This window comes from Phalacrocorax carbo, chromosome 6 (genome assembly GCF_963921805.1).
Source record: "Phalacrocorax carbo chromosome 6, bPhaCar2.1, whole genome shotgun sequence".
NCBI lineage: Eukaryota > Metazoa > Chordata > Aves > Suliformes > Phalacrocoracidae > Phalacrocorax > Phalacrocorax carbo.
The window spans coordinates 24,640,063-24,663,824 of record NC_087518.1 but is presented as its reverse complement, the minus strand read 5'-3'; the positions used below and the strand labels follow the sequence as shown (position 1 = coordinate 24,663,824).

The window sequence follows — 23,762 nt, the reverse complement described above, 5'->3', positions numbered from 1 at the left end:
CAACAGAAAAATCGGCGCGGAACTGCTCCGTACGAGTCGCAGTAAGCATATGGAACAGGTTATCTAGGAAGGCAGTGGAAGTACAGAGCATAAATTAATTCGAGGAACACCTCGGTTTTGTTGAATGCAGTGGTTGAACGGTGAAACGGTAGGACAGTAGGATTTAAATAAGGCTAAAAGAGCAAGCAGCTCGGCCTCGCGTCCGCGGTAATTCCTTAAACGCCTCCACCTTTTCTTTCCGTCACGATTTAATTAAATATACCGTCCCGGGTGTCTCGATCCTCCGAGGGTCCCGGCAGTCAGGACATGTGTATCTCCCTCCGGGTTCAAAGTCCACCACGCGGGTTGCCTGACGGGGACGGCGGTGTGGAGCCGTGCGAGAAGCCAGGGGGTCCCGGAGCCCCGGGAAGCCCGGGCTCGGGGGGAGCCGGCCAACCCCCGGCCCCCGACGGCCACGAGGTGATGCCTGCGCCGCGGCCGCGACACGTCCATTCGTGGGCTGCGCTCAGGGACAGTACCCATGGGTGACCCCCGCGGCGGACCGGTCCTGCCTCGGCTCTGCACCCCCTCGCGAGCCCCGAGAAAACCTGCCGAAATCCCCCCCCCTTTTTTTTTTTTTTTTTTTTTTTTTTTTTGGTCGAAAACCATAAAAGCAGAGGCTGAGCTCCCCAGGGGTGAGCCCGGCGCCCGTCCCTCTGCCTGCGCCAGCTCCCTCGCAGAGGCAGCGGCTGGGCTGAGTCCGTGGGACTACCTCCCGTGGAAGTCATCGCGGCTCAGTCCCGCGTGTCCGGTGCCGCTCCCGCCGTGAGGAGGGGCTGAGCCTGAGTCCCCCGGACCCCCCGGCCGGGCTGCTGGGGCTCCCCCGAAATCATTCTCCCCTCATCCCTCGGCGCCTACATTTTCTGCTGGGGATTATGAATGTCGAGGACTCTTGCACATATATCCTGCACGAAGTGCTTCAGTAACGAGCAGGAATCGCTCATTAATTACCTGCTGCCTTGCGTGACAAGGGGCTGAGGGGGAATTAAACGAATCCCGTTGTACCGAGTAAAATACTCGCGGAAAGGCTGTAAAAGTCAAGGGAAGCGGTCCACTCCGTGCTGTGTTCTGTTCTGTTCCCCGCCCAGCTCCTTGCAGTTGTTTGCAGCGATTTGGCCGAGGGCCGGAGGGAGCCCGGTGCCGAGGGCGTCGGGCCAGGCCTGCTCGACCGGCAGCCCCCAGCCCGTACCGGGACCCAGGCTTCCCCGGCCGCGGCACTGGGGCGGCACAGGAGCTGCCCCGGGGGCTCCAAACCGCCGGTCCCGGCCCGGCCGGGGGGCACCTGCGGGTCCACAGCCCGGGCCGCGGGGCCGGTCCCCCCCGAGGGGAGCCGGTGCTGGGGGCGGGTGGCGGGGCGGTTCCCAGGGGTGGCTCCGCGTGTCCCCGCTCCGGCCGGGCGCTCCCCGGAGCTGCGGCTTGCCTGCCAGCCCCGGGGATGGGGACGGCGGCAGTGACAGGGATGAGGATGGTGCCGAGGATGGGGATGGGGGCAGGGGGTGAGGAAGAGGATGGGGATGGGGCGGTGGATGAGGATGGGGTTGAGGATAAGGATGGGGATGAGGATGGGGATGAGGCCGGGGATCAGGTGGGACCGGGGCTGCGCTCTGAAAGGGCCAGCGCTTGTTTGGGTGCATGCCCTCCCGCAGCAGGCAGCGAGGCTAATTTGCTTTATGCGGCGGGCTATCAAATGCTGTGTTGCAACCTCTTGCTTCCAGGTACTCGCCCGCCTCGGCCCCTTCCTTCCTCCGCGGCCCCTCCCGCGCCCTCCCCCGCAGCGCTGACAGCCCCGCCGGGGCCGGCGGTATAATAGGCCGCCGCCCGCCGTCCCGGGGCGGAGAGAGGTTCCCTGCTGCCGCGCCCGGTGTGCATGCAGCGGTAACGGCTCCGGCCCGCCGCGCTGCTCGGGGCCGTCCCGGGCCGCTGGCGCCGGAGGGGGGGGCCGCGCCGGGCCCGGCCCGTGGGGGCAGAGGCAGGGGAGGGGGCGGCGATGGGCAGAGCCCCCGCGGGGCGCCTGGCTGCCCGGCTGCCAGCGGCTACGGCCGGGGGGCTCCGCTAGGGCGGCCCCGGCAGCCCGGGGCTCCCCCCGCGGGCGGAGGCGAGGATGCAGCACCCGCTGGAGTTGGGGGCCGCGCACTACTTCCCGGCCGAAGCCTTCCCCGACCACCGCTCTCACCGCTACCGCAGCTTCATGATCGAGGAGATCCTCACTGACCCGCCGGACACCAAGGGGGCCGCGCCGGCCGGGGAGCTGCTCAAGTTCGGAGTGCAGGCTCTGCTCTCCGCCCGGCCCTACCACAACCACCTCGGTACGTCCCGGGCGGGGGGGGGGGGGGGGGGGGAAGCGGGGTAGACTCCGCGGCTGGAGGGGAGCGAGCGGGCTGCGGGAGCGGGGTGGCGAGGCGGGGGGCATCTCCCGTTGGTGTCCTCCAGCCGCTCCCCTGGAGGCAGCCGCCGGGCTTTGCCGGCCGGAGTATCCCCTCGCCGTGCGGCGGGAGGCTCCCGGGCTGGAGCCTGGCGAATATTTGGGGCCTAAATGAAGAAAGCGGCTTTGCGGCTCCGCGAAAAACGGTTCGCACAGAACGGCCATTGAACTGCACCGGGCGACCCTTGATGTTCGTGGGGGTTTTGTTCGTGGTTCTGGATGAGGTGTGAATGACCGGAGCCCAGGCAGTGGGGTGTACGGCTGCGAGAGGCGGCTCGGCGCTCCGTGGAAGCGGGCTTCGCTGGAAACCCGACCTATATACTATAGATATATTATTTTATATATATAAAATATATATATTTATTTAAAGCTGGAACCAGCATGTTCTATCCAGTCTGATATAGTATCTAAGAAAAAAAGTGGTCTATTAACGACAAAGATTTTGGTGGTTTTTTTTTTGTGGTTTTTTTTTTTTTTTGAAACGCCAGTATTTAATGTGTGATTGAGTGCGAAAGCTTTCATTTCCCAAGCCGTCTTAGTCTGCGGAGACGTCGCTCTTTATCCGTAGAAATGAACGGAATAGGAAGATTCCCAATTTCTTGTTTTCATTTTAAAGGAGAAAGCGGAACGCGTCAAAGCCAGTAGCAAGGGAGCAACGTATATCGGAATATCTGCAAATAGGTATTATTTTCAAGATGGGCAGAACTATCTGAAATAGCGGACCCGATAAAAGGCCCTTTATAACCCTGACGGCACAGCTCCCGCCGGGTTCAGTGGGAGTATGATCAGGCCCCGGGAGGGAGTGAGACCTCGGTTTGCTCCAACGACGCAATTTCGGCTTAGGCCGAGGCGGGGGAGCCTGCAGAGGCTCCCCTAGAAGCCCGATTCCCGCCGCCGGGCTCGCCCCATTGTGTGCCGGCAGGGCGGCCGGGACCGGAGCCCCTCTCGACGCGCGCGGCGGGAGCGGAGCACTGGGAGCCCCGAATTTTGCCGGGTTTGGGGCCAGCGCTGGGATCGCGGGAAGCAGCGGCGCCGGGAAGCGGTGGCCGAACCGGGAGAACCGGGCCTAGCTGGGCCGGGCCGGGAGAACCGAGCCGAGCCGGGGAGGGCAGTGGCCGAGGGCAGCCCGAGCGTGTCTGCAGCGGCATCCTCGGGGATGGATGGGCTCGCTCCCTTTGGAAACCCTCCCTCTTCTGCCCCTGGGCGCGTCTTCATAGGAAAATCGTAGGACTGCCGTTCACGGGGAGGGGGATAAATTGTTCCCCGGTCGAAAATATCCTGTAAACTGCTCGGGAGGGAAACGCGGTCCCGTGCCGGGACCCCGCCGGGGCTCGGCCGGCTGCAGCGGGCCCGGCTGCTGTGGAGTGGCACTAGAGGGGAACTCTTTTCTATTCATCTGAACTATTTCCACTTGTAACTCCCCAAGTCATTCCACAATTAGCAACTGCCGGTTGAAGGGTAAAATGTGCCCCTGTCCCGCGGAGGCGGCGGAGACGGGGGAACCCGGGCAGGGCCGGCCCCGACCCCTGCCCCGGGGGTGCCCGCACCCCGAGGGGCTACTTTCCGCCTCGCCGCGTCGGTGCCGAGAGAGGAGGAGAAGGAGCCCGGGGTTCTTTGCAGGGTCTGAACCCCGGGGAAACCGAGACCCCCTGCAGCCCCGGGGGTCCCAGGGGGCTGCCTGGCTCTGACGGCCCCTCTCTCCCGCAGCGGTGCTGAAGGCGGAGCCGGCCGCCGTGTTCAAGTTCCCGCTGGCTCCCTTGGGCTGCTCGGGGTTGGGCTCGGCGCTGCTGGCCGCCGGCTCGGGGCTGCAGGGCGGCTCCGCCTCGCCCCATCTCCCGCTGGAACTGCACCTCCGCGGCAAGCTGGAGCCGGGCCACCCGGAGCCGGGCAGTAAGGCCAAGAAGGGGCGCCGCAGCCGCACCGTCTTCACCGAGCTGCAGCTCATGGGGCTGGAGAAGCGTTTCGAGAAGCAGAAATACCTCTCCACGCCCGACAGGTAGGCGATGGCCGGACCCTCCGGACCGGCGGCGGGACTGGACGGGGGCTGATTTTTCCTGCAAAAGGAGGAAAGCTGCCAGCCGAGACAAAAGCTGCCGGGGCTCACCGCCTCTCTCTCTCTCGCCCGCAGAATAGACCTGGCCGAATCGCTGGGGCTCAGCCAGCTCCAGGTGAAAACCTGGTACCAGAACAGGCGCATGAAATGGAAGAAAATAGTAAGTGCCCGAGTCCAATCCTTCTGCGCGCGGCGCCGGGGTGCCGAGCGCTGCCCCGCAGGCCCGTCCTTCTGCATGCCGCCCCTGGCCAAAAATTATTAATGATTTAAAAAAATATATATACGCTCCTGGTCTTTAAGGCCGGCGCGGCCTGGGCCGCAGACGGACCCCAGCCCGAGCCCGGCCCTGCGGCGGGGCCCCGCGGGTACGGTGGGCGGTGGGCACTGGTCGGGGCAGCCGTCGCCGCTCCCCGGGCTGCCGGGGGACGGGGCAGAGGGAGGCTCCTACTGCCCCGAGCTGGTGGCAGCACGATTTTACCGGGATGCCCCCCTCCTCTGCCCCCTCCTCACCTCGCAGGTGTTGCAGGGGGGCGGCCTGGAGTCCCCCACCAAGCCCAAGGGCCGCCCCAAGAAGAACTCCATCCCCAGCAGCGAGCAGCTCTCGGAGCAGGAGCGAGGCCGGGACGCCGAGAAGCCTCCCGAGGGCCTGGGCTCGGCGGCGGAGGTCAGCCAGGAGGAGTGAGGCTGCCCAGGAGGCCCCGGCCGCCCCCCGGGGGCTGCCCGCCTGTCCCGCACCTTCCCGCGGCGGCCCGGGGGGGAGAGAACGGGGGCAGCACTGTTAGTGGGTACGCTCGCCTTCGTTCCCCGGTTAATTGGGCGGTTCGGTCGGTCGCGCCCCTGTCTCTTCCCTCCCCAACCCCTCCGCCCTGCTCCTCTCCGCGCCCGCGGAGCGCTGCGCCACGGCCACCTGCGTTGTGCGACGGCCCGGAGGGGCCAGGAGGACACTGGATCCCATCTTCCGCATCTACTCGCTGTCTAAAACCCTGTGGTGCCCCTAGTTATTCGAAAACTGCATTTTATGATCAGTTTTATTCATGGAAGATATTTACTTTATTTCAATAAAGTATTTTATGAACTATTGCTCCGAGTAATGTAATGCTTTTTAACTATTGTTTTTTGGTTTTTGTCTTTTTCCGAGGAGGCAGGTTAGAGATTCAAACTCCAACATGCAGGCAGATGTCCCGGGACAGAACAAAGCACGGGAATATCCCGGCCGGTACCGGGCCGGATTCTCCTGTCGGTTTCCCTGACGGCTTGGCCTGCAAGAGGCAAGACCCGCAATCAATGCTCGGGGAAATTTTAGGTGCTTTCGCATTCTAAAGATACGTTAATTGCTGTCAAATAAGTTAATTAGATTTCGCACTGCGCATCCTAAACGATGCTTTTTTAAAAGGCGGTTGGGGCAGAGGGGAGCAGGGGCGCTGACAGGGACAACCCCTGCTCCCCTTCCCCGGGGGGCTCTTTGTGAGTCACTGTGCTGTAGCACGCTTTTTTTCCTCTCCTTACTTTTCAAATTTTTGTTTGTTTTTGTTTTCCCCGAGTCTCTGTTGTATTTTTTTTTCCATCGAGATCCCAAATTACAGAGCATCTTACCGAGACGTGCAATTACCGCCGTCCTGCTAAAAACCCCGAAGGACGGCAAGAAGCGGCGAGGGCCGAGGAGCGGGGCCGGGGCCCAGGCTGAGCCCCTGCTGAGGGGCACTAATTAGGCCGGCCTCCCAGTTAAACCTCGCAATTAGCAGTCGCGGGCTGGGGGGGCGATGGGTGCCTCCCGGTGGCAGCGGCAGCCCGGGGCTGGTGAAGCCCTCGGCGGATCTGAGCTTGCAGCCTCCCAGTTCCGAGACGGTTGTTCCCGGTTTTCCTCCTTTGTTCCGGGTCCGGGCTCGGTGCAGCCGGGTGAGGAGGTGAGCGGGGGCGGCCGGCGGGCTCCGCGCTGCCCGGGGCCGGCTTTCCCCTTTCCAGGTTGAACAAACTCCCGGGGTGAGCGATAGAGTAAGCACAGGATACGGCCATCGCTGAGTAAACAGGAAGCGAGTTCATATTTTTGCACTAAACAGACATATATACTTAAACAAATAATTGGTTTGAAATATTTTAGTTAACCTTGGGATAAGGATTAGCTTTGGGAAGCCGGCGGCGGGGCCGGGGAGAGCCCAGGAGGGCTGCGGGGTCCCTCGGCACGGGCAGGGCACGGTGGGTGTTGGTCATTTCTTTATGTCATCTTCTGGCCATTGTTTCTGTTTAGGTTACAGGCTAACGACTCCGGTGCACGTGAAAAAAAGCAGCCGTTTTTAATTAAAAGGTAGTTTCACTGGCGCATTAACCATTACGGAATGACAAGCTGCGTCCGTCACCGACGATAGAGGGACATTTGGAAAGAGCTACGCTTCTTTTACTGCTGTCGCGCTTACGATAGAATGTTAACATTTTCTTTTTGCATTTGAGTATGTGGCGGACAAGTGATTCTCTCTCGCAGGCCATAAAGGCGTTAAATAAGGAAAGGTATTTTATCGCATTTTTCTTTCCTAGACAGCAAGAGAGGAAAGCAGGACGGCTTTAGGCGGGGTCGGGGAGCAGGTCCTCGTCCGAGCGAGCCGGGACCGGGCAGCGAGGACCGGCCTTGCCCGGGGCGTTGGGGGCTGCTCCCTTCGGGGGGGGCGGGTTTCTCTGCGTCTCGGATCCCAACTCCGTCCCGCCCCGGTTGGCCCACCGCACCCCATCGCCCCGCTTCGCCCCCCGCACCCCACCGCCCCTCGCCCCGGTTCCCGGGAGCCCCGGGCAGGCGCCCAGGGCAGCGCAGGCTGCGCACTCGCGCTGGGGCTTCCCTCCGCAAGTTGTGCACCGGCCACTTCGCCTTTCCCCGCAGGATCCGGAGGAATTTTTCTTTTCTCTGCTGGCCCACGGCAGGAAAGGCCCTGACGTGCGCCCGGCGGAGCGGGGAGGCCAGGCTCCGAGCCGGCGAAGGGCACCGCGCTGCCCCCGGGGTGCGCCCCTGCCGTTAGTAAGCAAACGGCAAGGAGTATATTTGGATATGTAAACACGTTACGAAGGAAAACACCGTACCTGCAGCAGCGTACCGTGACCTCTTGGTGAATAGGTTCCATGTTTGGAGCCGCTCGCTCAGAAACGGTTTTTAGTAGTAAAGATTTTAATGACAAACTTTCGCTTTGGAAGGAGCTGTTTACATCGGGAAGTGCATGTGTGCTGAGCTGAGGAGCCCTCCCTGCTTTCTCACCGAGGCTAATAAAACCCAAAGTCCTCTCAATCAGATGAGAAAACTGTTAGAAGTCATTGACAATATACCCGACAAGAGATATTCTTTTAATCGTAAAAAACTTTTTTTTTTAATAATTTTTTCTCTTTTAATGAGTTTCTACATTTTCTTCTGTTAAAGATCAGTTTCCCTGTGTCATGGGGGAGGCTGCCTGCTGGGCCGGCTGGCAGGGCATTGCACCACAGTGGCAGTACCTCAGAGTCAGGAGCAGAGGGGTCCTAGCGAGGTCTCACCTTCTGTTTGAAAAGCAAAGGCAAGTGCAACTGGCTATTAGCGACAGCCCTTCCAAACGCATTTTGATCATATCCAAGTGTGTTTACAAACAGGGCTTTGGGGCTTACCACAGTCAGCACCAGTAACCTTCGTTGGCTGGTGAGCTGCCACAAGGAAGTTACAACAGGCCTCACTAGCACCCGGGTTTTGTGCCAATGCATAATTTCTGTTAGTGCAGCATAATTATTTCATTTTCTAATTGCCTTTTACAGCTATAATGAAACAGTACAGATGCTGTCAGGCTGTGATGGGCAATCCCTGTGTTCACAACACTTCAGCAGTAAAGCTGTGTCAGTCCAGATATTCAGAGATGTCCGACTCTGGAGCTCTAGAGATCTGGATGACTTTGTCCAGTGCTGTGATTTCTCCTCAGGGCCCTGTTCTGCCTGCATGGGTGATGGCTCTCTGCAGCACCCCAAAGCACAGCTACCAGAAAAGCTGCCCCTGTTGCCCGGGGGGTCATGTGCCAGTGCTGTATAATTCTGGGGCCAGTAAAGTATACACATAACTAATATACCTGATGTTTATTCTGTTTTCTGTATAAAAATAAGCTGTATAGGTACAACACATTTATTCTGGCAGAAATGCATCCGTGCCGGGGAACTCTACCATTTTTAATTACAGCAGTATAGGTAAAGCAGCATATGTTTTCTCTGTAAACAAAGTTAGAAGGGTGTAGACTGAAGGTTGGAAAAGCAAGACCAAAAGTGGGTTCTTCCCATGTTTGAATGCTAATCTGGTCACAGTTAATCGGCAAATGTTATGATAGCTTTCTTAACAAAAATCCATTTAGGTGAGTTTCCAATTCAAACATCCTAAATTCTCTTTTTATGAAGCATCTCAGGGAAACCTGAGAAGGGTTCTGTTTTTTCATCAATGTCAATTTGAAAATCGCTCCATGGAGCCAGAGGATTTTAAGATTAATGACATTGGGTTTGTACTGAGGTAAAAGCGCAGGAGTGCTTGCTCTGGTGGGAGCGGACCAGACCCCATACCAGTGTTGTGAGGGGGTGCCCCACTGTGCTGCCAGGGGGCAGCGACCTTGCCCAGAGTCTTTGCTCCACACCTGCAAGCAAAAATTGGTCCTAGAGCAATGCCTTGTGGGCATTCCCCACCAAAAAACCTCAATGCATGATCTTGATGCCACCCTTTCCCCTCTGGAGGTTTTGAGGGGTTGGGGGGGGGTTGCAGAGAGGATGGAGGGGAATGTGGGAGGATGCAGGGTGGATGGGGGAGCATGGAGGGATGCAGGGGGTTGTGGTGGGAGGATGGAGGAGTGTGGATGCAAGGGATGTGAGAGGATGCAAGGGTATGTAGGGGGAACATTGAGGGGTGTGATGGGGGGATGCAGGATGCAGGGGGGTGTGTGTGTAGGGATGGGGTGGGGAGGCTGGAGGGGGATGCAGGGATCAGGCAGGGAGGCTGGATGGGGATGCAGGATGTGGGGGGCGGGGAGGTGTGTGGATGCAGGTGTGGGGTGGGGGGGCCAGAGGGGAATATGGGGAGGATGGAAGAGTTGAGTGTGGGATGTGGGGGTTTTGAGGGGCATGAGGGGAGGGTGGAAGGGGATGTGGGAGGATGCAAGGTGTCTGCAGCTGGATTTGGAGTGGGTGGGGGGAATGCGACGGGGACGTGGGGAGGCTGGAGGAGTGGAGATGCAGGGAGGATGCAGGGGGGTGTGTGTGGGGACCAGGGATGATGGGTGGGGAGGCTGGAGGGGGATGTGGGGAGGATGGAGGAGTGGGGGTGGGATGCAGGGAGTTGTGAGGGAACAGGGGGAGGCTGGAGGGGGGTGTGGGAGGAGGCAAGGGTGTGTGCAGGGGGATGCAGAGGGTTGTAAGGGTGGGATGCGGGGGTTTTGAGAGGACATGGGGAGGGTGGAGGGGGATGTGGGAGGATGGAGGGGTTGCGGGTGGGATGCAGGGACTTGTAAGGGAATGTGGGGAGGATGGAGGGGGATGCCACAGGTGGCTGCAGCCTGCACCCTTGGGTACTGATAAGATACACTGCCACGTGTGCATGCTGAGATGAAGCTGGGGTGGGTTAGGCCTTCTTGGACTTGGGGAGAAAAAAGTTAATATCTGGGAATTATAATCACCATTTTGCATAGAAACATAATGAAGGGATCAATATGACCTATTGAGTTCCGCCAAATTCTCTAAAAATCATTAACCAGCATGTGAAGTATTGTTATTAGATATTTGCCTTAACCAAAAATGTTGGATTGAGGTAATTATGAATTTAGTTGTGTCAGCTGACTTTTATGGTAGATAAAATGTAAATGCTGAGTGCAGTATTCAGTGAAATTTGGCTGAGTAATATGTAAATGAAGTTCAGGGCAAGTTCGCATTAAACACACTACTGTAGCTCTTGATACTATTATCCCTGCTTGGCTAAACTTTTCCAGGAAATCTATAGGAAATTTGCTAGAATCGAGGCTCCAGGATATGAATGGAGTCACCTTTAATGAAACTGTTGATGACCATTGCAACAGTAGGCAGTGGTTTTCATAGCCTACTTTAAAAATACATGGTCTTAACCATGCAACTCTGTGTTTATGGAAAAAGTCACGGTCACAGGCTTATATGGGTTCATCAGTTTACAAACAGAGCCCATTAAAACATGATTATGTATAAAATGTGTTCTTCCTCTGCAAGATCCTCAAATCCATTGTTTATATTGTATCTATATTAGCAAACTGCAAAATGAGCTTGTGGCATTTCTGAATCATATTTTTTTAGGATGGGAATGTGGAAACTATCTGAAATTGAAATGGCATATGAGGCAAAAGAAGATTAATTTGTGTCTGAAGTTTGAGTATTAGCTGGAATGAGAAGATTTTATTTTTTCAACACAGTTTCCCCCCCCAGATAGTTAAAGAGTGTTAGGCAGTATACGTTCACTCTCTGAATAGATATTGAAGTTAGTGGATTATATTTAAATGGAGGGTACTATTCAAGGAGGAAACCCTTGAGTTAGTGTTAAAGAGATTGTCTGCTGAGTTCAAATACAGATATGTGTAAAGCATGATGTCCTTTTCATTCATACTCAACAGTTACTCAGGCATGACTTGCAGCGAGAAATTACACAAAACCCCATTAATTTATGACAACTGTTTCCAGCCTGATATTTCATAACTGCTAGTCTGAAAACTTGCTTTTGCAGGATCCCTAGACCTCAGCCACATTCCATGAGGATAAAGAAAATAAAGGGTAGACAGAGCCCAGAAGGGAATAGGCAGATATGCAATAGTAATTCACACACTGAAAACTGTCTTCTAGGAGCTCTGATGTTTTTCTGAGGACACAGTATTACAGTATTACAATAACTAGGAGAAGAGACCCCAAATATTACCCGGTGCCATCTTACATGAATTACAGTGCAACGCTTCTCCAGATCCCAAATTTGTACTTTGCACAGAGTGAATGTTGTGTCGGGGAAGTATTCTGAGTGAAAATCTACATACAGCAGTAGATCTCGGCAGAATGCAAGTCTGGCTTCAGCTGGCAAAGAAGGTACTCCCAAAATACAATTTGTTTTTTCAACGTGGTAAGGTCTGTGAGTGAGAAGCTGGTTGTTCAGTTTGAGCTAACAGGCTTTTTCCTTCTCTGCTGCTTGACTGACTACAAGGTTTTAGAGGGATTCCACCTGATTAATGCTGCTAGGTATACTTTCTGAGGTATTTACTCAAGATTAAACACAAGTATTTAAGAATTTAATGTAAAACCCAAATAATTTTAAATTATATTCTCTCTTATATATATAATTTGCTAAAAAAGGGAGGTGAATAACATCTTGCCTAAATTAAAATAGCTTTTAATAGACGTTTCAGAAAAAGAATCATTTGCCTATCTTGTCCTTTTCTCCTTTCTGTAAAAGTGAGGGTTGGGTTGCTGAATATTCGTGCTCCTTAAATAGAAATTCTCACAGGGACAGCATAGTCAATGTAAAAGGCTGGATTTTTGTGCCAGTTCTTGCAGACGTTCAGAGCCTCCTCTCATTCTAGCCCTTTGAGGCTTGTTACTGCCATAGGTAAGGTTTAAAGGGCACTGTAAGGTTTTTTTAATTCTGTGGCGTGCCATGAAATTTCCACATTAATGCATGTGGAAATACTTCATATTTGGATTTTGTACTGTTAATTGTAGAAGTCACAGAGTACTTCTTGTTTCCTGATCGGATGGCGTTCCTCACCTGGTAAGTGTTAGTGTATGGACCGTGCATGTAATAACCAAATATACCATGGTAAGCTCAGCAGTTATTTGAAATTCAAATTCATTATTCACTAGTATTTGTAGTAGTAAAGTACAAGTGCTCAAATATTTGCAGAAAGCAAATGTGAAGCAGCTGTAAATATGGCTGAATTTGCTTCTGAATTTTAAAGAATATTTGCAGATATTTGGCTAAGCTGTAGTGTATGTGTGATTGGGACAGAAGGCTTGTAAATGCCAGTGCTTTACACTTACCAGTGTGTAAATTGCAGCTAAGCCCACTGGATTTAACTTTTATATCCTCAGTTTAAAGGGAAAAATACAGCCTAGTTTGAAAAAAACAAAACACAAAAACCTTCAAAAATACAGAGAACATCAGAAGCTTTAGATAAACACATAAATTAGTGGTCTGTAGCCTTCACAGGCTTGTGGGTAGAAAGTAAGTAGTGTGTAGTTTAACTCTTTCATTTCCAGCAAGCACAAGCAATACCTAAAGGTTGAGGGAGAAGTGTGTTGCCCAGGATTCACTGCTCAGGGATGAGTTTCGCAAGTCAGATCTCTCCCTGTGGTTCCAAAGAACTCATTCTCTGGAGTGGAACCTAAGGAATTTGTAATGGGTTTCACAAAACATCAATTTAGCCAAATTTTGTATTTTCAGTGTGAAAACAAGCTCATTGTGAGCAGGACTCAGGAAAAAGTATTGGGTTTCAAAGGGGCGTAGTTGTTAAGACTTGGAAAGCTTGGTAAGGCAAGCTCTGCAGGGACTGCTGGGTGATGTGCACCAGAGATGGTGCATAGCATTGGTCAGCTGCCTTGATACAGATAATTTCCAGTTAGTTTTGCTGCTCTTGTACCCCAAATGGAACAGGAAATATCTGGATGGCAAAACTTTTATAGGTTTCTATGAGGCTCTTGTGTCTGTATTCCTAGTGCTTGAAGTTCAGTAAAAGAGTTGCTGTAATTACTGCTTTGGATTTCTAGAACTCTCTTGTGCTTTCACCATGTTTATTTACAGTGCAAACATAGCCCAAGGGATCCAGGAGGTATGGGCCCACTGAGTGTGCATTGTACAAGTAGCCTTGCGAGCTTCCACCAAGCTTTTGGGTGTCCAGAAATGCTGGATGTATGGCCAAAGAAGCTGTAGATGAAGTGTAAGAATGATGGTCCACCACCAAAAGCTGTAGTATTGGCAAGTATGTTCGTGTCATTCACATGGTCAGAAAGACATTCTGACTGTCTCCTTCACAGACTCGCCAATTCCTTTTCTCAAAAAGGGTGATGTTTTCTGTTTTCCAGGCCTCTAAACACATAAAAGGCATTCACTTGTTTTCTTGCTTTGCACAATTATGCAAGCACAGTTCTATATACACCTAGTTTTGAAATTACTATGCTTTCCTTCTACCCATTAAATTTTATTCTTCCAGCAGAACCCTTTTCACTATGTTGTATGATATGTTTTCTAAGTTTTGAAATGTTTGCTTAATTATTACTTCAGAAGAGGATGCTTTTCAGAAGGATGAGATCTTTGTCATTTGCTGTGAGCCTCTTGCAGCCTCCAGTCTATAAAATCATATAACCTATTGGGTAATGCTTAACAGGGACACACATGGAAATGCTGCTCAGAAACATCTACAGGGGGAAAAAAAGCCTCTGTATTGTCTCAAACTCTTGTTACTAAAGCGGTTCTAGTGTATGTTTAGGGTATATGTATACCATGTCAGTACTTAGGAGTTCCAGCCATAGACTGGCATCCACGTTTCCAGGTGTTGCAATGTCAGATGGGTGCGGTCATCCTGTTGTGTTCTCTTTATTGTGTTGCAAGCCTTATTTTTTATGAAGGGATTTATAAAATCAACTGACAGAACTTTTTGTAACCATATTGTGATGTGATCTGTGGGTTGGATATGGAAAAAAGTTAGGAAGAAAAAGTGTTTTTTTGTAACTAAAGTTTTTGATTCTGTATGGTCCTTCACAGTGTCTTCTCTCAGATGAGAGAAACTCCAGAGCTGTTATCCCTGTATGAATTTGGAATAGTTATGTTTGGGTTGGATAAGAAAATACTACGTTTATAACCAGAGAGCCAATAATTGACAGTACCCAAAACTGGGTCAATGACTATGGCACACATTTGTGTTTTCTGCCCTATTAAAATGAAAAAAACCATCATGTGTTCTTAGGCTCGGATATATGCACTCTACAAGAATTCTCTTCTTTGACCTTACGTTTACATATCTCACATTTTCCAGGTGCGTTTTCTGTGATGATATTTTTATTAGTGTATTTGTGGTAAATGTGTTCATGAATGTCCACAAATTCTGTTCAATATACATTCCGTGACTACATTCAATGCAAATGAAAGCTTCAAGGCAAAGCATAATTTCCATGGTTGAAGATTTTATAAATAGAGCCGCTGTACCTAAGAGGTGCATCTTCTGTTCCCAGGAAAGAACTGTAGGTTTATTCCTGGATCCTTATATGCACTGATTTTAAAAAGAAACAAGAGGGTTGGAAATAATGATTGGTTTAGAATGGCATGAATACGGGTTTCACCCCGTTCATTCCTATTCAGAAGTATTTTCCCCTACACTGTCCAAATTCTTGATCTTGGTCTGGCACAATCTTATTTGTTATATTCGGATCCCTCTAATTTCTGCTGCACTGCAACCCTTAAGAGCTGACATGTGATGAAGAACCACTTTAACAATTAGAAGATGACTAACGAGATAACTCCAGGGAATTTAAACTCCGGTTAACACTCTCCGTCCTTCCACTTCAATCCTGAATGATGTCAGTGTGTGCTAAGCAACCAAGTTTTGTGGTGCCCCCACCCTCATCATGTCTCTGTCAAGAACAATATTTACACACACAGAAGGGTGACAGTCTGAAAGCAGAATTTCCTAAGACTAGGAGGACTGCAGTACTGGTTCAGCTTTAACCATGCCCTACATTTGATAGCAGTCAGCAGCATACCTAGAAAAAGATACAAAAAGAGGTAAGCAAATAGTGATGCTCCTCTGTCTTGCAGTTGCACTTTCCAGTCATTTTTTGCCCAAGGATTTCCTGAGGCACAAGTGGGTACGTATATTAGCCTCTAGTAGTCATTTCTTACATTTATTTGCCATTTTCAGCCAAGTTGTCCTTGGTATATGCCAGATTGCCTGGCAGCAAGTTCTGTTATCTGTGTAATACATGAAGAACTACTTCCCATTATTTGCTTTTTTAACTTGCCATCTGATAATTTCATTTTATATACTTAGGTGGAATGTTTTCACAAAGATAATAGCCTCTTTTCTTCCCCCCTCCCCCCCCGCAAATCTTTGTTTTATGGAGCTCTGTCATCTTTTTCCTCTGCCTTTTTCTGCCTTTCCTTCACCTCAGTCATATCTGTTGGGCTGTACTGAGGTTCATCACACTCTTTGGTCTAAGGTGTGGTGAGTTTAACTTCTATCTGAAGAGCATCAGTGACTATGTAGGCATGTACGTTTCTTCTTAAAGCAAGAACTGCTAGCATGGACCATTCTGGCTTGTGTTCCTCCATATATTTTATCAAGAGCTTTTTTCAGAGTTCTGGCTGTAAATCCATGTCCATCCATGGTATCTTAAATCCTCTATATCTGTGTTTTTGGAGTGAAACCCGGTCCTTATGCTAGAATAATCCCTGCTCATGTAATCAGGTTGCCCTCTAATGGTTAGCTTTGATTCAGAGTGCTCCCAGGCTTGCTGATGACTAGAGGAATTTTTATTTTGACTCCTGTGAAAGAGGCTTAAACGTTTTACTCTGCAAGGCTATGCCTCATGGGCTGGTTGGGTGATGGACTTGTGCTTTCCAGGGGAAACAGTAGAAGCCTCCTCAGAGGCTGTGTTTGCAATCCTGTTCATTTATAAAGCTGTTTTTGATTTATTGTAATTAATTGTACATTTTAAGAGCTGGAATTCATTGATATCACGGTTCATTATTGAAAAGTTTGTGTTGACTGTTTAAAAAATTGGACTGAAAACAGCTAGATTGGGAACTTCTCCCTGTGTGTCTAATGTTTCGTCCTGTCCCTCTATATTCCCAGTGAATTCAGAGATGTTCTCTAAAGTCAAATGGTGAAAAAACCCCCACCAAAAATAACCAAAAGGGAGAAGAGAGGAGGAAAATGTGTCTTGCATAGGCAAATATGAAAAGGTCTCTCTCCAAATGCTGGAAAAAATATTTTTACTTTAAACCCAGGTAATATAATACATTAAAAGACTGGTGAGGAAGATGGGAAATTTTAGCAAAGTAGAATATTTTTCATGATAACTACTTAGTCCGGCACTAAGCAGCCACTAAGTGGGCTTCTAGGACCTGGCAGTATCCTGTGTTCTCAGCAGATATATTATGACTGCATTGAGGTACTTTATTCAGGTTGATTTTTCTCAGAAGATGTAGCAGAATCAGAGTTTAAGGAAGAAGACTGTAGTAGAGCCCAAGATAGGTTTCTCCTGTTGAGGAGTAGACTGCAGGTAATACAGTTGAATGTTTGATAATAACATTAAAAATATCCACCTCCATAAAAGAATATAAAGAAGCAAATCCTGAAATAACAGTAGCAAAACCTTAACCAAATTTTTGAGCTTACAAAATGAAGATGATGTCACATGTGTCTTTGAAACCAAAGTACTTTTCTGTAATAAAAACAACCCTTGGATACCTATGACATTGACTTTTTTATCAGGTAGTGTAGTAGCATCCCTGAAATAAATTTCAGTTTTGTCATGGGATCTAATGAGGTTAAGATTTTACCTACCAGACCTTAACACAAAAATCTTAGCCCTTATCCAAAATAAATATAGTTTCTTTTCAAAGTATGAAGACAAACAAAATTCTTTGGAACAAGAAGTTAAGAAATAATAGATAAGGACAGTTTTACTTTTCCTTACTTGTACATTATGCACGCTTTTCCTAAAAGTTCCCCTGCACTCTCCATGTACACTCATGTGCACACACATGGAATATAGCAGCAGGGGTAATCTAACAATGGCAAACAAGTACACTGAAAACTAATCTAATTCCTAAATTCTTTTTAAGAGTATTCATTAGAAGTTAAAATCAAGTTAGAAACAGTGGAATTGGCCCAGCAATCTGAGAGGCAAACTAAAGATGTTTTATTTAGCAACATGTGGATATTTAATTGTACTTGATAGGAACACGTTTCTTCCTTTTTATGCATGGTGTGAGACTTTTTCAGAATTACATCTACAGATCTCTGCATATATATGCATAACCTGAGATGTCTTATTCTGCTGGTAAAACTTTGCTTGCCATATATGAAGCTGCTTGGAGACTATTTCTGTAGCAGATGAGGCATTGAGCCTGTTCAAACAAGCATACGACCTGTCCTTGGTAAGCCACATTACCTCAATAGAAACTTGGAAAAGGCCAAAGCTAGTTTCCTTCATATTACAAGGAGGAAAGACATCTGGTTTTCTATTACTCTTCACATGTCTCATTTTATTAATGCCTAATACAGGAGTGGCCAAAAATTGAAGTTTATGTGATTAATGCAGATGCTAAACCCAGAATAGTTCCAACATAGCACCTGAAAATTTCAATCTGGGATCACCTCTGGGTGGAAGTACAGCCACATTTAACCACATGAAATAGAATTACACAGCAGCTTATGGCATAGGCTGAAGCAGACACCATGTATACTGAAATTGCAGGGAGAAATTTTGATAGTACAAACTGACCAGGAGGCTGAAATATATGACAGGGCCAAGAAACACCACCATAGAATGTGGCAGATGCGTGGGCTTGTTCTGCAGTCCATTTGCAACCTATACATGAAGACCTTACCTGCAGATTCCAGAATACCTTCCAGAGAACCTGCAGAGGGTTTGCACCCACATGGCTTGGAGCACAGACTGACACTGAAAGGCTGGGTTTGGGACATTGGCCAACAAGGCCAGTGAGGCTGCTAAATAGTGAAGCAATGGCAGAACCTGTATTTAGGAGCCATGCTGTTGCACTGTGACTGTGTTTACATTCTGTAGTAAAATATTTCACAGCAATACAGTGTACTTCAGATACCCTGTGTGCCTGTGAGCAGGCGCAACAGCCATAGCGTTTAATGGAAATTTTTATTATCTCAAGTAGTGACAGCCTTCACTTGTTTGCATGTGTCTGGCCCTGTCCAGAGAAATAACACTGTTGTCTCAAGCTGGTAAGCTGAACTAAAACCATGGATGTGAATGTTCTCTGGAGGTTAAGAGAAACAGAAGAAAGGAGTGAAGATGACAGTGTGGCGCCTATTTTTATTTAATGGTCTACATAAATTTCTAATCTGCTGTAAACCTCACATTCAGATTGGAATTTTGCAGTGCAGGGACATTCCAAAGTGGTGCTGGATATTAACATACTAAAAAAGAACAAGGGGGTGGGGTAGGGGGGGAAGAGGAAGGGAATAATATGTCTCCCTAAGAGTTTAAAGTGGGATTCTGGTTTGTGCTGGATCCTTGTCCTGTAAGCTTAGAGCACTCTGATCCACCTGAAGGATCAAAAGTGTCCTTGAGCCCTTAAATAGATGACTCGGAGCTACTTTAAATGTGTTTCATTTTATGGTAAGTTTAATGTTTCTAATCTCGGTGCAATTTGCAATTACAATAAATATCACAAAAAATTAATGTGGCCACTTCAAATATGAAGGAACGACAAAGTGTAATATGAGCAAACTTTATCAACATGCAATTTCCTTAACAAAAACATCAATGTATCATTTCAGCATGCTGAGAAATATTTATCTTTTGGGACAGCAAAATCATTTGCAGAACATTTTAACTGCTAAATAAATATTTTACTGGCAACTTCTGAGGCATCATAAATGCAGTCAATATAAACAAAGCAATGTGGAAACCAGCTCCAGTCTCAGTTTAAATGACAGTTGGCTAGTTCATGGCAACACAGGACTCTGGGATGCATTTGGCTGAGCCTCAGCATTTTGAAAGATCCAATTTCTTCCTGCTATTATAAGCAAGTTTCCTTAGTTTATTTGGAAGTTCTGGCAGTGGAAGCCACAGCGAGCTTTTAGTACTCGTGATGCAACTAGTTAACATTTAACTGAAGCCTGTCTTTTATATAGTTAAATATTATTTTTTTAATTGAATCCAGCTTTTATGAAAATACGGGATTTGCAGCCTTGGAGGCAGAGGTTGTCTGCTTGGCTATGGAACAAGAACATCAAGACCATGGTGGCTTGAACTTCCTTGCAGGCCTTGGCCAACATGCTTCACCTCTGACCTTATCATTCCGATGTCTGTGTTATCCATATGCTCTTTCCTGACTGCCCAACTGAAATGGCACTTTTAAGGGTGGTTTCAGGAAGCTGCTTCTGTCCTCTGGAAAGAGAGCAGAGGCTTGTTCCCCTTTGCAGTTGAAGAATTGGCTACTGCTTACTGGGACTGTCGCTGCTGTCCTTATTTCCAAGGATAATATCTAATGTGAGACTTAGCTCTCTGTTTTGTATTGTTATTACTTAGCACTTGCCGTCTTTAAAGTGGTATTTTTTAACCTAAGTTGGATGATAATTGTCTATTTTCCAGTACAGCTGCTCATTTTGATTTGTGTGCCATTATTTGTATCTAATATGGAATAGTATCATACTTCACTGAATAGTGTTTCAAGTATTTCGAGGGTGATAAACATGTAAATGTTTATATATATTACATATAAATGCAATTTATTAAGGGTTTTCAGTTTACAGTCATTAACTTCAGTGCTTTATTGGTTTCTTCTTGTCTGTTTTCATGGAGTTTTCCACCTGCTCATTCAAACATCTCTTTTAAACACATACATTTTCAGGTAGTAATAATTGCATGCCCTTCTTCTGAGCTTAAGAAGAAGTTACTTTCTAAGGCTGTCGTCTTCATTAATTTAGCTTCTTAGATTTGTTTCATCTGTTTGCAAAAGATTCACATCTCCAAGAGGTTAATTTTAAAATTCCTTTGTTTTTAAAGAACTTAAGAAAGTGCTTTAGAAAACGTGAATAAATAAATATTCACTAAGTAGTTTGATGTATTCTCAACCCATCTAGACACAGGAAATTTATTACAGTGATTTTGAGACCACATTTGGAGTACTGTGTCCAGTTTTGGGCCCCCCAGTTTAAGAAGGATGTGGGACTCCTTGAGCAAGTCCAGCAGAGAGCTAAGAAGATGATCAGGGGACTGGAGCATCTCCCTTATGAGGAAAGACTGAGATACCTGGGTTTGTTCAGCCTGGAGAAGAGAAGACTGAGGGGGGATTTCATAAATACCTATAAATGTCTAAAGGGTGGGTGTCAGGACGATGGGACTATGCTCTTTTCAATAGTGCCCAATGACAAGACAAGGGGCAATGGGCACAAGGTGGAACATAGGAAGTTCTACCTTTAATATGAGAAAAAACTTCTTTGCTGTGCAGGTGCCAGAGCAGTGGAACAGGCTGCCCAGGGAGGTTGGGGAGTCTCCTTCCCTGGAGACATTCAAAACCTGCCTGGATGCATTCTTGTGCCCCTTGTTCTAGGTTTGCCTGCTCAGGCAGGGGGGTTGGACAAGATGATCTCCAGAGGTCCCTTCCAACCCCTACAATTCTGTCATTCTGAGATTCTGTGATTTGACTTCTGACGATACTTCAAGAGTTTGTAATCTTAAAGATTCTTAGTACATTCACCCCCTACTTCTGGGGCCATATTTTAGTTTATGAAGCAGGATAGTAACAAAAAGAACAGTATTTTCAGGGACAAGGTAGTAATTTCACAGAGAAGTTTGGCCTTTGTCATGTGTCAACAACAAAGGTCTTTAAAATTAAAAATGTATCGGTAGAAAATCAGAGTGGAGGTGGTATAAGAATTTGGTAAAGAAGTGCTTTCAAACCACCAGTTTTGTTCTTGCATGGATTATGAGTGACTTGTTGAAAGTTGTTGCAAAATGAGTGTTCTCTGCATAAGTGTCACACATCTAATAAAAGTCCATGTGAGACTAGCTGGAAACTAGTTAGCATCTCTCTTGGAAAGAATGAGAGCGGAAGTTGCAGCTGCGAATTGAAGTCTTAGAATCATAGAATCATTAAGGTTGGAAAAGACCTCTAGGATCATGAAGTCCATCCATCAACCCAACACTACCATGTCTCCTAATCCATGCCCTGAAGTGCCGTGTCTACACGTCTTTTAAATACCTCCAGGGATGGCAGCTCTACCACCTCTCTGGGCAGCCTGTTCCAATGCTTGATCACTCTTTCAGTAAAGAAATTTTTCCTAGTATCCAATCTAAACCTCCCCTGATGGCGCTCAAAGCTGCTTCCTCTTGTTCTATCGCTAGTAACTTGGGAGACCAACACCTACCTCACCACTACAACCTCCTTTCAGGTAGTTGTAGAGGGCCATAAGGTCCCCCCTCAGCCTCCTCTTCTCCAGACTAAACAACCCCAGTTCCCTCAGCTGCTCCTCATAAGACCTGCTCTCCAGACCCTTCACCAGCTTCGTTGCCCTTCTCTGGACACACTCCAGCACCTCAATATCCTTCTTGTACTGAGGGGCCCAAAACTGAACACAAAATTCAATGTGCGGCCTCACCAGTGCCGAGTACAGGGGCACTATCACCTCCCTGTTCCTGCTGGTCAGACTATTCCTGATACAAGCCAGGATGCTGTTGGCCTTCTTGGCCTCCTGAGCACACTGCTGGCTCATGTTCAGCTGGCTGTCAGCCAACAACCCCAGGTCCTTCTCCACTGGGCAGCTCTCCAGCCACTCCTCCCCAAGCCTGTAGCGTTGCATGGGGTTTATGTGACCAAAGTGCAGGACCCGGCACTTGGCCTTGATAAACCTCATACAGTTGACCTTGGCCCATCAATCCAGCCTGTCCAGGTCTCCCTGCAGAGCCTTCCTACCTTCAAGCACATCAACACTTCCACCCAACTTGGTGTCGTCTGCAAACTTAATAAGGATGCACTCGATCCCCTCATTCAGATCATTGACACGGATATTAAAGAAGTCTGGACCCAACACTGAGTTCATGGGGAACACTGCTCATGACCAGCTGCCAACTAGATTTAGCTCCGGTCACCACAACTCTCTGGGCTCAGGCATCCAGCCAGTTTTTTACCCAGCAAAGAGTATACCTGTCCAAGCCATGAGCAGCCAGCTTCTCTAGGAGGATGCTGTGGGAGACAGTATCAAAAGTTTTGCTAACATCCAGGTAGACAACATCCACAGCCTTTCCCTCATCCACTAGGCAGGTCACCTGGTCATAGAAAGAGGTCAGGTTGGTCAGGCAGGACCTGCCTTTCATGAAGCCATGCAGACTGGGCCTGATTAGTGAAGGCATATTGGCTGAGAGGTGTCAAGAAAGTTGTACTGCTGCTGCCTGTGTTTCATCAGTAAGCAGAGGACTTCAGTCTCTGCTACAGCTTCATCTCTGCTACGGTCTGTTGTGACATTTGGTGCATGTATTACTCCTCCATCCCAGGATATGGAACTTCCCTAGATTATCCATCTAATTCCTCTGTATTACATTTCAGAATTCACTGTTTAATCTTGCTTTTTTAATAAAGAGATAGCTTTCCCTACTAAGGAGAGAGAAATAAAGAGGATTAATAAACTCCTCTTGCCCTTCAAGAATGAGTGCAGACCTCAGCTCCCAGAAGACAAGGATTTTGTACTGGCTAGCTGACAAATGGAAAATGAAACACCTGTGTGGGAGAGATGTACTACTAGCTATTTGTGTGCTACTGCTGAGCCACCTGCATTCCCCTGGGTGATTACTTTATTTGGGATGAGTTTGGGAATACAACATCTTAGAGTGAGCTAATAGCCATCAGGTAGGGAGGTGAAGACCGAGATACAGATTATAATTGAACCAAATTGTAATTATCCAAAAATAAGTCACTGGCTTTAACTGTTCTGAATGTATTTATCTGTAAACAGAGAAGCTTCCTCTTTCCCATTCTCATTGACTGGAATATCATGGAGTCAGAGGGAACTGGCTGGTGATACCTAGGAACCACTTGCAAGTGGCTGTGGTGAGAACCATCCAGTTAAACGCTAGGATGTGGAAATCAGCTAGATGGCATCTTGACTGTTCAGCAGGCTAGGCACAAGGGTTGCGTCTATTTTGACTCTGTGACTCCAATTTATGTCTGTGTAAGCATATATGCTACAATAATGGATAACACATTTGCCTGCCATCTGAGCGAATACTTAGATTTCTGAGAGCTATGAGTGAGTTGGAGTAACTTTACCTTGTGTATGGGACATAACTTAATCTAATACATGAGGTGTTAAATATCTACCACAGACTCTTGTGATTTAGATTTTTTTTTTTAGTACTATATTTAAAACATAAAAAAATTCCTCTGTTTTAGCAGCACACTTACTTCTTGGAGCAAGCAGTTTCCCCCAGTGTTTGAGCCATGATTAAAAACATTGGAAGAATACTCTATCATACAGGGAAAGATGAACGTATTTATTTCACTTACAATGCATCTTTCAGTTG

At 48.4% G+C, this 23,762-nt stretch overlaps 1 protein-coding gene across 1 annotated transcript; it reads left to right on the top strand.

Moving 5' to 3' along the window:
* Positions 1 to 1,875: 1,875 nt before the first annotated feature.
* Positions 1,876 to 5,594, top strand: BARX1 (BARX homeobox 1). Its single transcript, XM_064455725.1, has 4 exons — positions 1,876 to 2,345; positions 4,169 to 4,457; positions 4,590 to 4,674; positions 5,032 to 5,594. The coding sequence occupies exons 1-4, from the start codon at positions 2,141 to 2,143 to the stop codon at positions 5,194 to 5,196; spliced, it is 744 nt and encodes a 247-aa protein (XP_064311795.1). The 5' UTR covers positions 1,876 to 2,140; the 3' UTR covers positions 5,197 to 5,594.
* The last annotated feature ends 18,168 nt before the right edge of the window (positions 5,595 to 23,762 follow it).

Coding starts and splice junctions, on each gene's coding strand:
- BARX1 (XM_064455725.1), top strand. CDS start 2,141: ATGCAGCACCCGCTGGAGTTGGGGGCCGCGCACTACTTCCCGGCCGAA. Junction 4,458..4,589: donor TACCTCTCCACGCCCGACAG/GTAGGCGATGGC, acceptor TCTCGCCCGCAG/AATAGACCTGGCCGAATCGC. Junction 4,675..5,031: donor GCATGAAATGGAAGAAAATA/GTAAGTGCCCGA, acceptor CTCACCTCGCAG/GTGTTGCAGGGGGGCGGCCT.